Source organism: Phodopus roborovskii, unplaced genomic scaffold, assembly GCF_943737965.1.
Source record: "Phodopus roborovskii unplaced genomic scaffold, PHOROB, whole genome shotgun sequence".
NCBI classification, from domain to species: Eukaryota; Metazoa; Chordata; class Mammalia; order Rodentia; family Cricetidae; genus Phodopus; species Phodopus roborovskii.
In genome coordinates this window covers 30597078-30611300 of record NW_026126407.1, presented here as the reverse complement: position 1 = coordinate 30611300, position 14223 = coordinate 30597078, and the positions used below count along the sequence as shown (strand labels likewise).

The window sequence follows — 14223 nt, the reverse complement described above, 5'->3', positions numbered from 1 at the left end:
CACACACACACACACACACAGACACCCATACACACAGAGGCAGAGAATGTGCACATAGGTTTACTGTCAGAGCTTTGCTTTGGATCCAAGATGAAAATGTTACCTATTGCTTGCTTTGTAACTAAAGAGAAAATCATAGCATTCCTCTGAGACACTTGAAGGTGTCTTAGCTTTGCATTAAGCAGATTTGGTTTCTCTGACACATTGATTGACACCTACAGTTCACACACGGTTCCCTTCTCCCACTGTACTCTCCACTCAGGTGTTCTGAGGAATACTATTCACTGGTGTCCTGCTACGAGAGAAAGATAGATTGTGTTCTTTCTCTCCCTTTCATAGCATAGAGTATTTTCATGGTGAATTTGTGACATGGTACTATATAATTGAATCATGGCTTCAGTTATCTGGAAGCCAGAAGCTATGTCCAAGTTTTTCAATTTCTAGAACACTATTTTGACTTCCACAAAGAAACCAAGGACGAGCTGTTGTTAGTTCTTAGACAGAAATGCACTAATTACATTACAGTCTGTATGTGGGAGCCTTCAGATGATCAGAAATAGAACCCCCAGACCCTAGTACCAACCTCCCAGTATCTGCACTCACCCAGCCATTCTAATCTAGAATAAATTCAAATTACAGGGAGCTGGGAGAATGCCACAGCTTTAGTTAGGAATTTATTCTTCATATCTGGTAACATGTGCTTGAGGTATGCAGAAATACTGTAAAGAGGGGAGACCGTAGTCTGTAGGTCCTGAAGAATGAAGATTTGAAAACAAGGCCATGGCTAAACACCTGAAGTTCATTGCCAGGACTGTGATGGTTCAGGAGGGGAACATGGAAGGTGCATACAGGACTCTGACCAGAATCCTCACTACTGATGGGCTTACTGAAGTCACAAAGCGAAGGCACTACTACAAGAAGCCCTGCCGCCGCCGCCAGCATGAGAGCTATGAGACATGTTGGAGGATCTTCAACATGGAAATGGCTTGAAAGTTTAACTTCTTGATGCGAAAGAACCGGGCAGAGCCATGGCAGGGCTGCTAAGGCCTGTGGATAGAAGGTCCACAATTCTATGTCTAACTTTTCTTTATGCAACCCCATTTTCTGTTACCTTTCTCTTCAGTAAACTCAATCACACATGAACAAGAAGACTGAACATATAGAAGCTATCTCAGTCCACAATGAACTCTTTTATTAAAAAAATTAATCAAAAAATGGAATAGAAGCAGTAATATTGGTTGCCAGTCTATGAGAGGAACCAATTGGGAGTTATATGTAATAGGTACACTTTTTGTTTATAAAGATTTGTAAAAATTCTAGAAACCATGGTGATTAAAAAAATGTGTATATTAGGGTTACAGAGATGACTCAGCAGTTAAGAGAGCTTGGTCCTTTATAGAGGAACTTGGTTTAGTTCCACACCTACCGGCTGGCTCACAAGGTCTTTTACTCCAGTTCCAGGGGACCTCTCCACACCTTCTGGCCTTTGTGTAGAACACATATTTGCAAAGCTTTGTCTTTCAAGACAGGGTTTCTCTCTGCAGAACACTTTTTACACAAAAAGTGTAAAAACGTTTAGTGAATGTGGAGCTGGAGAGATGTCTCAGCTTTTTAAGCAACTGGCTGCTCTTTCAGTAACCCTGGGTTCAATGTCTGGCACCCATCTGCTGGCTCACAACTGTAACTCCAGTTCCAAGGGGATTCTTTTTCTGACCTCCACAGTACCAGAAACACATATGGTACACAGACATACATGTATTCATCAAATTAAGTGAGTAAATGTACTTAGTATTTGGTTAAAAAAAAAAAAAAAGAAATACTGTGAAGAGAACCCAAACCATCTCATGTTGAGAGACAGATTCACCAGAAACAGAGCATGTCAGTTGCTCCCAGGTTCCTCTCCCAACATGGCAGCAAATGTCTTTTCTCCATGATGGTAAATGTTGGAAACACAGAGAGAGATTGCATATGGAGCTAAGACCAGGCACTGGGGTGGTTTGCACACCAAGGCATTACAGATGGATGGGTTGGAGACCCTGGTCCATGTGCTCACACTCATACTGAGGCCACAGTGCAGGATGTGTGAAGGGTATGTAATAGGACGCAGAGTCAAGGCAATGACCACCAGGAGCAGGCTGGTCAGTATAATCTACCAGAGTTTATAAATAATGGAAAAGAAAAAAAATGAATCTAGTGCCACAAGAGAAAAAGAGTTAGAAAGAGAAGCAGGCATTAACACAAGTCTTCTTACAAGAGAGGCCAATATAGGGGGATAAGTAACACTGGAAATCTTTGAAAACACGATAGGTAACCTATTACTATAACAGTTTCCTTAAAATGTAAAAATGAGAATAAATGGAGGGGGCAGTGCTTCTCCCAGACACTATAGAGCACCAAATTAAAAGCTCAGTGTGTACCATAGGTTACCAGTGTTTGAGCTGTTGGTCTGGGATCCCACGGACCCCTACACATTATAGGTTATTACCATTTCTCTAGGATAGTCTCTGGGATTGCCAGTGAGTTCTTATTGCTGAAGGCCCCATAAAATTGAGTCATAGGGCATGGAGACATCAAGCTCTTAATGACCCTGAAGCTTCATCCCTCCTGGTTGGCTGTCTTAGACACGTAAATTTCTCTGCATGCTGTTGGAGGAGAACAGTAATCATCAGTATCACCCAGGTGTGAATCCTGCAAATTACAACAATGAATAGCATGCCAAGATATACCCACTGGTACAACAGTGACACAGATGTTATGGGAGTAACCTGTGGTGATATTTTGTTTATGATCTAACAAATAAAGCTTGCTGAAGATAAGCTAGACACACTAGATAGTTATCAGGCCAGGTAGGGTTGGTGCACACCTTTTATCCCAGCAGCCACACAAGGTAGCCATAGAGGCTTGGCCCTGATGGTGCAAGCCTTTAATCCCAGCACTTGGGAAGCAGAGGCAGATGGATCTCTGTGAACAGAAGGCTGCTTTTGCTACACTAAACTGATTCAGTCTCAAAGAGAAACAGAGCTCACACCTTTGATTCCAGCACTTGGGATCAAATGCCCTTAATCCCAGCACTAGGGAGGTGGAGACAGGAGTGATATGACTGGGTGAATAAGGAACTTAAATTGGGAGGAGACAGGAGTTTGTGGCAGCCTGAGGCAGTCAGTCTGGCCATCAGCCTGAGACAGGTGTCTGAGCAATACATAGTCTAGGCAGCCAGTCTAAGGATGCAGTCTGAGGAAGCAGTCTGCGGACCAGGACTGCCACTTTGGTCTGAGCTTGGTAGAAGAAAACTTCTCTAGTGGTTTTCTGCTTTGCTTCTCTGATCATTCATCATTCACACCCTGGGATCTGTCTCTGGGTTTTTAGTATTAAGAACAATTAGAAGTTGTGCTACATAAGAGTGAGTACATACCATGTTTTTCTTTCTGGGTCTGGATTACCCCACCCAGTACGGTTTCTGGTTTCTTCTAGTTCCATCCAAAATTTCGTGTTTGTTTGTTTGCTTGTTTGTTTGTTTGTTTGTTTTCTGCTGAGTAATACTGCATTGTATAAATGTACCACATTTTCTTTATCCATTCTTTGGTTGAGGGTCCTTTAGGTTGCTTCCAGGGTCTGGTTATTCCAATGAACATAGTTGAACAGATGTCCTGTGGTATGATGTGTGTCCTTTGGGTATATGCCTAAGAGTGGAATTGCTGGATCTTGAGGTAGACTGATTCCCATTTTTCTGTGACACCACCATATTGATTTTCAAAGTGGCTATACAAGTATTCACTCCCACAGGCAATGAAATTGTGTTCCTCGTTCTCCACATTCGATATAGAGCAAAGGGTAACTAACCTAAAGTTCACAACCCCAGAGAAGCTAGGAAGCAAGGAGGACCCTAATAGACACATACATCCACACCTGGACAAGGGGAAAGAGACAAGATCTCCTGAGTACATTGGGAGTGGGGGTTGGGCAGGAGGGAGGTAGGATGAAGAGGAGGGGTGGGGGACATGAGGATTCAGGGAGATTGAAGTAAGGGGAAACATAGAAAGAGAGCAAGAAAAGAGATACCTGAATAGAGGGAGCCATTATAGGTTTAAAGAGAAATCTGGGAATAGTGAAATTTCCAGAGATCCACAAGGATGACCCCCAACTAAGATTCTAAGCAATAATGGACAGGCTATCTGAAATGTGCTTCCTGTATAATGAGAAGGATGACTAACTTATATGCCATCCTGAGCCCTCATTCAGTAGCTGATGGAAGCAAAAGCAGAGATCCACAAACAAACACTGGAATCCAGTTGTAGAAAGGGAGGAGCTAAGGGGCCAAGACCATGCTGGAGAAACCCACAGAAACAACTGACCTTAGCAAGTGGGAGCTCATGGTCCCCTGTCTGTCAGCTGGGGAACCAGCATAGGTCTGAACCCGGCCACATGAACAAGGGTTTCATTTGGGAGGCTGGGCAGCTTATGGGACCTTTGAGAGTGGAACTAGTTTTTATTTCTAGTGCATGTACTTTGGGAGCCCATTCCCCATGGAGGGATACTATTTCAGCCCAGGTAGTTGGAAGAGGGCCTAGGCCCTCTCCCAAATGACTTGACAAACTTTGATGATTCCCCATGGAAGGCCTCACTATCCTTGGGGAGTGGGTAGGAGGTGGGTTGGTGGGTTCCGTTGCGGGGGGCACATGGGAGGAGTGATATGGAAAATAAGATTGTTTCTAATAAAAAAAGGGATCAAGAGCACATTTGTTGCTGTAAACATCCTTGATGTGGGATGTCCTTCTGTATGCTGTGAATATATGTTACCTTATGGGTTGTTGAATAAAGCTGCTTTGGTCAATGGACAGGCCAGAGTTAGCCAGGCCAGAAGGACAGGCATCAATACCAAACTAGCAGAATTCTGGTACTCTAGCCGTGGGAAGAGTAACAAGCTGGAGCATTACATGTAAGCCACAGCCTCAAGGCAATACAAAGTTTAAAGGAAATGGGTTAATAATTAAGAGAGAGCTAGCCAATCAGAAGCCTGAGGCATCGGCAAAACAGTTAATAATTAATGTAAGCCTCTGTGTGTTTATTTGGCACTAAACGGCTGTACGACTGGGCGGGACAGAAATTCCATCTTTACTTCCTTCTCCTTCACCTCTCTGCTCTGACTCAAAAAAGCAATTAACACTTTGTGTAAATATATATCAGCAACAGTTTTCGATGAAAGATTTTACGTTCAGTAGACTTAACAGCTTATGTTCTGGTCCTGAGATTCAAGTGATCAATAGGAAAAGGCTGTTAAAGGACCAGCCATGTCTAGATATTATTAACCACACTTGAGCAATGTAAAATATTACAGGTTTTCTTCGCCTCTTCCTCAGTTCTCCCAATAGTATAGTCTCTTCTCTTTGTAACCCTTGTAACTGTCCCTTTAAAGATAAAGTCAGAACTTTTAGATCCTGCAGCTGCTGTCAGCCCCCAGTTAGGCTGACAGGTGTTTGCTACCTGAGACTCCTCTTGATTCTACAAAGAATGCTTGTTCCCCCAGACTGATATCTGGGAAACCAGCATAGGATCAACCAAGGCCCCCTGAACGTGGATGTCAGTTAGGAGGCTGAACAGTATGTTTGGGGCCTTTGGTAATGGATCATCCCTAGTATATGAATGGACTTTGGGAGCCCTTTCCACACAGAGAGATATTCCCTCATCCTAGACACAGAGTGGAGGGCCTAGGCCCTGCTCCAAATGATGTGACAGACTTTATACATTCCCCCATGGAAGGCTTTGCTCTCCCTGGGGAGCACAAATGTGATGGATGTGGGGTAAGTGGGGGGGCATGGAAGGATGGGAGGAAGAGGGAACTTGGATTGATATGTAAACAAGTTTGTTTCTAATAATTTTAAAAAAGAGAAAAATATATACTAAAAAAAATCACATGAATAAAAAGAAAAAAAAAGATGCTTATTCCTAGAATTTGCTTTGTAGCCTGTTTTATTTACTAACAACTTGTTTAATGGATATATATATATATATATATATATATATATATATATGTACATAAACACACACACACCTATGTGTATCTGGATATGTAACAGACAGAAGAACAAAGATGGAAGAAAAATGATGAAATAATAAAGGGCACACAGTACGAAGAGCATTTACCCATGTTTTGAAGTTATTATAGAAATCTTTTGCTTCCCTTGCCCCTGAGAGGCATTTCTCCCAGGGAAACCTGGGTAGTGACTGACTGCTGAACTCTCGTCTACTACACATGAAAATGGTTCTGGCACAGTCCAGGCTGCACCGGGCTTATACACGCCATTATGATGAACAAATGTATTATGGAGAAATGGGAGAGAAAGAGAAGCAGGCTGGTTCCCGAGGTGTGGAGAGACACAGAGCTGAAGAAGCAAAGGTGTTGAAGATCACACTGATGTGGGTGGCCTGATTGTCACCCATGGCCAAAGTGGTGGTGGAGCCCAGGTTTCTGCCTAAGGTCATGTCTGGGTCTTTGGTCCTACCACAGCTAGGATGTGTGTTGACATCCATTACCCATATTGCCACCAAAGGACACAAAAGTGCCTGGGTCTGGTCAGCCACCTGTGCCATTTTGGTTGCCAGCAACCATGTGGTCCCTGAGGTCATGAGAGATCTGGATGGCCTGTGGTACCACCAAGGGCCATGGTGTTATCAGGGTCTAGGCCTCAACCTGTGGCCATATTGGTTTCTGATGGCCCACTCTCCCTGGGTCATGCCCATCTGAGCTGACTGTGCTGCCACACGGGTCTATGCTGTAGCCTGTGCTATAGTTGAGGGCCATGTCTGGGTCCATGACCCTGTAGCAGCCAGGGTATGAGTAGATGTCTATGGTTCTTGTTACCACTGAGGCCTGGTGCTTGGGGTCTTGTCAGCTCTCTGAGACCATGTTGGTGTTCAAGGGACTTGTTGCTGCCAGTTGCTTAAAAAGCTGAGACATCTCTCCAGCTCCACATTCACTAAACGTTTATACTTTTTGTGTAAAAAGTGTTCTGATTTCTGTGGCCTGTGCTGCTATTGGGGCCATGAGGACATATGGACCTGAGATGCTGCCTAAGCCATGTATGAGCCCATGTTCCTGATGCAGCTGGGGTATGAGTTGATGTCCACAGCCCGTGTTATCACAAGGGCCATAGGAACCATGCATGTTGAAATCCAAGCGCCTTGTTGACTTGGTCTCTCCTGTCCCTGGACCAGCTCCTTGCTGGATACTGCAACAGGGAAGATGATAGTGCTCCTCATGGGAGAGCTACCCTGATGACATGGGCCTAAGAGAGCTGGCTCCAAAGCTCTGCTGAAGGGGAGCTCAGCTAACTAAAACCCAGACCCAAATCCTAGACCTTGAGTTGGCCCATCCTTACATCTCCCCCGTCTTTGACTTCCTGGAGCATGGACTAGTACTACAGAAAAATAGCCACAGTTCCTCCAAGACTCAGGAAATGGCAGGATAAACAAAAGGAGTTTCTGTGAGGGTGCAGTGATGATGGTGTGCCAGAGCCCTTGAACTGGACCAATGGCTGATTGCAATGGACATTTTCAGGTAGGGCTGATTAGATAAAAGAAAGCGTCCAAATCAGCCATATCCAAATCCCCACCTGTTGTGTGCCTCCTGTGTGTGGCTCACAACTCTTAGTGTGGTGTGTTTGTTTACACACTTTTGGGCACCAGATGCCCCAGTTTCAAAAACCCCTCAAAGCAATGTGACAAAGCAGGCCTGGCTGTAAGTGCGTGAAGACTTTCACAGGGGTAAAAGATCCATATGAAGAGGTGTTAGAGAGATGGGAAAGGGATGTGGTTTTTTTGATGTTTCATTCTTAATCAACTTGGGGGATTCTTTTTTGGGGTTTGTTGCAGGTGTGAGGGGCAGATATAGGGCCTGGGAGGTGATATGGATTGGGGGGGCATGATGGGATATTCCTAAAGGGTGATTAAATAATTGTATTTAAAGAAAAAGATGGTACTTCCCAAATCAGTGATATATAACATAATGAGATATATCAAAATAAAATAATCAATATACTCTCTCATATGGTTCTCATGTCCATCTCACATCCTAGCATACTATCAGAAAATTCGTAATGGACACGACTGGTCAACAGGGTAGTGGGACGAAATAGCTGTCAACAGCTCCCTATCCTGGCCCAGTTCTAATATGTGCATTAACAACATTGCCCCTGGGAGATTAGAGAAAAGTGTTCAATCAGGCTTGCTTTTTCCAAAGAATGAAATTATAAGGAGAGGCAGTTTATAATTAGAGTTCCAGTTGCCAATCAAATAGTGTGAATTTCCAGTTCACTCAGATTGCTCAATAAAGGATATGAAATAGACATCTTTATTAGTGTGAATCAAGAGGATCTACAGATGTGTTTACTTTTTTGTTTTTCCCTAGCCCCTCCTGGATGGAGCTTGGCTAATGGCCAGAGTCCCCACCTGTTGTGTGCCTCCTGTGTGTGGCTCACAACTCTTAGTGTGGTGTGTTTGTTTACACACTTTTGGGCACCAGATGCCCCAGTTTCAAAAACCCCTCAAAGCAATGTGACAAAGCAGGCCTGGCTGTAAGTGCGTGAAGACTTTCACAGGGGTAAAAGATCCAGGATTCATTTGGCCACAAAATCGCAAATCAAATCCATATTATCATAGGTGTTTTTCCATATCATACGATTTTACTGTAAATGATGTTTCCTCGTGCATTTGTAAAATGTTGATGACTCTACTTCTCCTACTACTACAGCAACTTGAGGACTTGCCACAGTGATCTGGCTCAGGTCAAGTAAAAGGATGAATTTTCTGGTGCTCCACAGACAGTGTTACTCAGGAGAATGTTTGGCACAGTCCTCAAGGCAAGGCCAGAAGTAAACACTGATTAGGGCTTGTTCCTCATTGTCCATCAGTCCCAGAAATCTGGGGCATTAGATACGTATGGTCCCACCATATTTTCAAAAAGATTTTCCCTATTAAGAAGAGCTATGGCATCATTTGCCGCAGTATCAAGAAAGAGATTCTGTAGATAGTAAGTCTTTCTGTAGTAAATGCCAGTAGCAACTGGTCCACCAATAACCGAGGACATGTGCTGGATATATTTCCCTAGTTTTTTTTTAAAGGTCACCTTGTTGTCTGTCTCAAAAAATTGGGGAAACCTTAGGTATTCCTTGAATTCACTCTCAGACATTTTAAAATCTCTAGCAATGTTTTCCAATGAGGCATCATCCAGCCCAAAGTAAGACCTGTAGAGATTGAATGTTTCATTCAGATCTTCTAAATCCTCCATGATCATGCCACCCAATGGAATGGTGGCCACTGCTCCAGCCTTCAGGGCCTCTAGGAAGACTTTCTGCTTCAGGGAATCTCTCTTGAGGTTAATGGTGGCTACAGTAACACTGTTTAAGGACAGCATGAACGTGTGGCGCTTGTGGGCTGGGAGATCACTTAGGAGTGTTGCTTCCAAGTTTGGGAAGTCATAGCCAGACACGTCAAGGCTAGAGACCAAGAAGACTGGTGGCTCACTAGAGAGGACTGCCCTGAGATGATTTGAACAGTCATCTCGTATTCTCATCAGGACATCCTCCTCATTGAAAGTCGCAGGATGACTTACCTGTTCATTGTTTATGTCATTATCTATCTTTGTTCGGACAAAGTAGAAATTCATCTTCAGCATTTGAATGGCTCTTGCTAGATGTGCATCATTTTCTTTGAAACGTGAAGCCGAGGTGATAATAAAGAAGTCATAATCAGTAAACTTCATTTTCGTTAGGTAGTCTTGTGGTGGGAATTTAGTGGACCCAATGCCAGGCAGGTCCCATATTGTCACCCGAGGAAGCTTTGGGTGTGGGTATGGCATTCTCTCCATGGTTGTCTCAGTTACCCCAGTGGGGGCTGCACCTTTGTCTTCCTGCCCCATCCCCATCAGGGCATTGATGAAGGTGGATTTCCCTGTCCCAGTTTCCCCTGTTACAGCAATGTTCAGGGGGGCGTTCTCGATGTCTTTCAATGCATTGTGGATGACAGAAAGTGCCTCCTGGAGCTTATTTTTCTGAATGTAGGATGTAATCAAGGTGATGGTGTCTTCAGAAAGAATTTGATTTTCCCTCTTAAAATTCTTAAAGAATGCATCAATGCTGGAGGCACAAGCCATGTCTCTATATGGCAGAAGCTGAATGGAGCAGAGAGGAGAGAAATTGTAATCATTAGTTAAAGCAGGGCACAGCTTTGGAGTTTGCTGGGGCAGTAAAGCCCTGTGCCATATCAGATCTGCACTGTCTTTCTTGTTTTCTTTTGGTTGCTGCTTCCACTGCTGACCTGGATAAAAAGAGGCCGCTTGCTCTCACTTCAATCCTGCTAGGAATTTCCTTGCACCTCTTGCTCTAATTCAGACTCCAGTTACTCTGTGAAGTTACCTACTGCAGCCTTTATTATCACTTTGAAGCCTCCTTTAAATTCCTTTATTTTCATTAAAATGACACCCATATATGGTGTCAGCCCTAAAAGGACAGAAAGAAGCAAGACTTCTAGTAAGGTCTTCAACCTTATGTGAAGCCATTACTGAGTTGCCACAAAGCCTCTGGTCTCTTAGTCTGCTTATTCTATATTGAGGGAATGACACTGGACAAGGGATGGAAAAGGCTGAATTGAAAAGAGATGTCCAACTAACTGTAATTTCCCTTTGTTCTCATAGGGCAGAGAGGACATGGCCCCTGTGGTAGGCAGACTCCTAAGTGAGTGACCCCTGCTTCCTTGCCTTCAGATGCTCAGCTGTGTACATCCTTGTGTTGTGTCTTCTGGGGGTGATGAGGTCACAAGTCAAGACAATGTAACAGAGTTTCCAAACCTGGCACTGACAGGGTCATTCTGGGAAATTCATGTTGACATGTGTACTGTATAATACTGACTAGCTCTTTATGTCATAACATTTCTCAAAACCAACACTTCTGAAATCCCAAAGAACAGGGTAATCTCACCATTTCATATTTTCCTAATACACACATAGGTATATACGTTTAAATGAATTTATGCCACTTGGTTGATAATGCCTCTTTTGTGAGTCATAGAGTAACAGAAACTTTATTGTCAGGAGTGTTAAACTTTTATGAACTGCTGGTCAGGGGAGTCCAAGACACTCCTGAAACAGCACAGGCTACTGTTGCTTACCTTGCTTGATCCCCAGAATTTTAAGGCCCTTTTGTTGAAGACAGGACACAGTTCAAACAGGACTCAGGAAACTCAAGCTGCGTCTGAACTAAAATCTTCTCACTAAGGACTAGCTTTCATTACAGCAGAAGGTGCTGGCTGTGCAGGTTGACAAGGGAAGAAAACATTCAATGATCCTACCCAGCTGCGGCACCTGTGAGCCACAATGATGATCCCCTCCTTGCGATAACTCTAGAAGTGCAATGGTAGCATTTATGTGTTGGTGGTAATCCACAGCCGTCTAATTGAACTTGAGGCTGGCTGAAAAAGAAAATCATGCTTGGTAACTGAAAACTTAACCAACCACCTGTGAATAGTGAGGTCATAGATCTCCATCCATAGTGACCACTTTCCTATCCCAGTTAAGAATATACTTTCTACTTACCTTTACACCGACAGATAAGAGGAGCTCTCACTCACCATCAAAGATGCTGCTTTTCACATCAGAGGTCGCTTTAGAAAGCCACAGCAATTCAAAGAGCAGAGAACAACTGACCTTGAGGTGCCCAGTTGATACATTATAACTCAAGCCTTCCACCCAAGACACAGGAACCAGTGCAAAAGATTGTGCAAAGACTCCAAGAGTCAGAAGGCCACAAAGTCTTGATATTGCTAAGTCTGCCAGATTGAAACTTCTGCATGTGACCTGATTAAATACCCATGAAACATCAGCATCACAGCCATTTAAACAAGAGCTGAACAAGGATACCACCACTTGACATGCCAAAGTGGATGTGAGAAGTTGCATGTGTTGTCACACTTAGATGAAGAGTCACAAGTGATAAAATGCTGCAGAGAGGCAGAAGAAGTCTTACCCAGGGATGAGTCTGTCTGTCTATCCATAGATCCATCTTTCTATCACCTATCATCTATCTGTATATCTGTATATACAAGCTATACTAAATACAGATGGTTGCATTTATATATGTATTTGTTTGAAGATATGTCACAGTAATAAATTATTAAAGGCCATAAATTCAAAGAGAATAGGGGGCATGGAAGGGACTGCGGGAATAGAATGGGTAACGATGCACTTATATTTTAATAAACAAAAGAACCCTTGGTTCATGGCAAGCATTTAAATTAAATTCAGAAAAAAAAAGGAAGAGGGAAAGAGAGAAAAGAAGGAAGGTAGTTTAATGTTAGACAGATGAGCAGCCATGGGAAAGATCATACTCCACAGAATGTGATTCACAGTGTCTGCCTAAGAACATTACACTGGTGTACCTAAGCCAGCCAGCAATATATTGTAAAATATTGTCTCCAAAACACTAACTAGAGCCCCCTTGACCACCTGCCTACCTCATGAGTTGCTGGTTGCCTGTCAACCTTCCTGTCTACCTACTATCCACTACATGAGGTCAGTGTCTGTGCCTCAGAGACTTCAGACCCCCCAACCTCCAGTGAGTACTCGGCCTCTTTCCCACCCACTGTCTGGCCTGTAAGAGCTGGCAGTTGTCTACCCCCATAATCACCCAAGGAGGTCAGCATTCACACTTTGGAGTCATAGACATCCAAGTTCACCTGACCCCTGCTGACCTACCAATGCATCAGAACCTTCAAAGCCCACCCAATTGCTTCCTCTTATAAGTAAACAAGTAAGTGTATACAAAAGAAGATCTAACCAGTGATATAGAAATTAAAACATAAAAGCTTGGTTATATGAATAAACCAAGATAAATCCTCTCCTCTAAACATTACAAACCCCTGAATAATAGACTTCATGGGAATAACTCAGATAAAGTTCCAGACAAAGTGTTCAGATGGATGATGTAAACATGTTAAAACAAACAAACAAACAAAAACAAAACAAAACAAAACAACATACAAAAAAGAGGATTCAAACAATCAGCTGCGTGAAAGTCAGGGGACAACAGGGTATGTAAATGGAATTCAATGAAGAGAAAACTGAGGAAAGTCTTGAGTTAAATGAGGTTAGAGATGAAGAGCTGTCAATGGAAAGATAGCAACAGAGAGGATCATATGGAGGAAAGGATATCAGGATTGAAGACAATATAGGAGACTTTGAAGATTTTTCAAGGATGAACATAAAAATGTAAAAACCTATGAACAGTGCACATGTGACCTGTGGAACACCATGGAATATATGGGCTTTCAAGGAGAAGAACTCCATTCTAACAACATAGGAAACATTCTCAACCAATCCTAACAAAAATGTCGGCAAATTTAGGGACACAAAAGCACTTCCAGGTAGATAAAAGAGGCTTGGAGAATGCCAGATACACAGGGCAGAAAAAGGAACTCCTAAAGTCATATTATAGTTAAAACCCTGCAAATACACAGAGCACAGTGTTCCACAAACTGCAAGAGAGAAGCATCAAGAAGTATAAAGGTGAGCCCATCAGAATAACAACTGACTGAGAACAGCAGAATCTTTGACAGCCTCAGTGTTCTAACTGATCTGCCAGAGATTGTGATTGTTTCTGATCTGGGATTTTATCTCCATGGGGCAAATGAGTTTACAGCATAGATTCCAAGAGCATCTGGGTAACCCAGCTGCTGTCTGTCTCCAAGCGTGACTGCTTCAGAAGACTGGCACATCCCACAACACTCATGGGGAAGGAAGGGCTGTTGCTTCTCTGCTGTGGGATGCTGTGTGTCACAGAAGATGGCCACAGAAGGATGCTACTGTGAATGCTCCCTGAGTAAATGTCCCCAAGCTCTCTTGGGCCAGGGTCAGTGCTCCACTCTTCATGTTATCACCCATGTCGAGTGTTGACTGAGCTGAACCTCAATATTGTTCACTTACCTCAGCAGTGGTGACCTTGATCTGGTGGCAATGGCACCTCTGGGAAATCTCTCCTCTTAGGAAAGCACAGCAGCCAGGGCAGTTCTCTTGGAATGATCTAAAACAAGTTCCCACTCAGAATGTCCAGGAAAATAAGAGGTGAGGCGTGGAGTGCTGGTGTCCTAAGAACTATATATAGAAGGGAGGGGGATTTGGGATGGACAGCCTGATCTCCTCCTAGTTACTTTATTTTTCTTGGTCCACACACAGCCCTT

The 14223-nt window shown here is 43.4% G+C and overlaps 1 protein-coding gene across 4 annotated transcripts in view; it reads right to left on the bottom strand.

The window, feature by feature from the left end:
- LOC127219375 (T-cell-specific guanine nucleotide triphosphate-binding protein 2) overlaps window positions 1-14223 on the bottom strand; it is a 33677-nt gene extending 19454 nt beyond the window's left edge. Inside the window, exons 1-3 of one of the 4 annotated variants that reach the window (XM_051180850.1) lie at window positions 13970-14207; window positions 11161-11460; window positions 8325-10165 (exon numbers count right to left, since the gene is read on the bottom strand). In XM_051180850.1, the coding sequence (XP_051036807.1) occupies window positions 8903-10147 (1245 nt within the window). In that variant the 5' untranslated portion in view covers window positions 10148-10165; window positions 11161-11460; window positions 13970-14207 and the 3' untranslated portion in view covers window positions 8325-8902. Of the gene's footprint in view, window positions 1-8324; window positions 10166-11160; window positions 11461-13969 lie in introns of those variants that run through there. The other 3 variants (XM_051180853.1, XR_007834267.1, XM_051180852.1) reach the window with 3 other exon arrangements.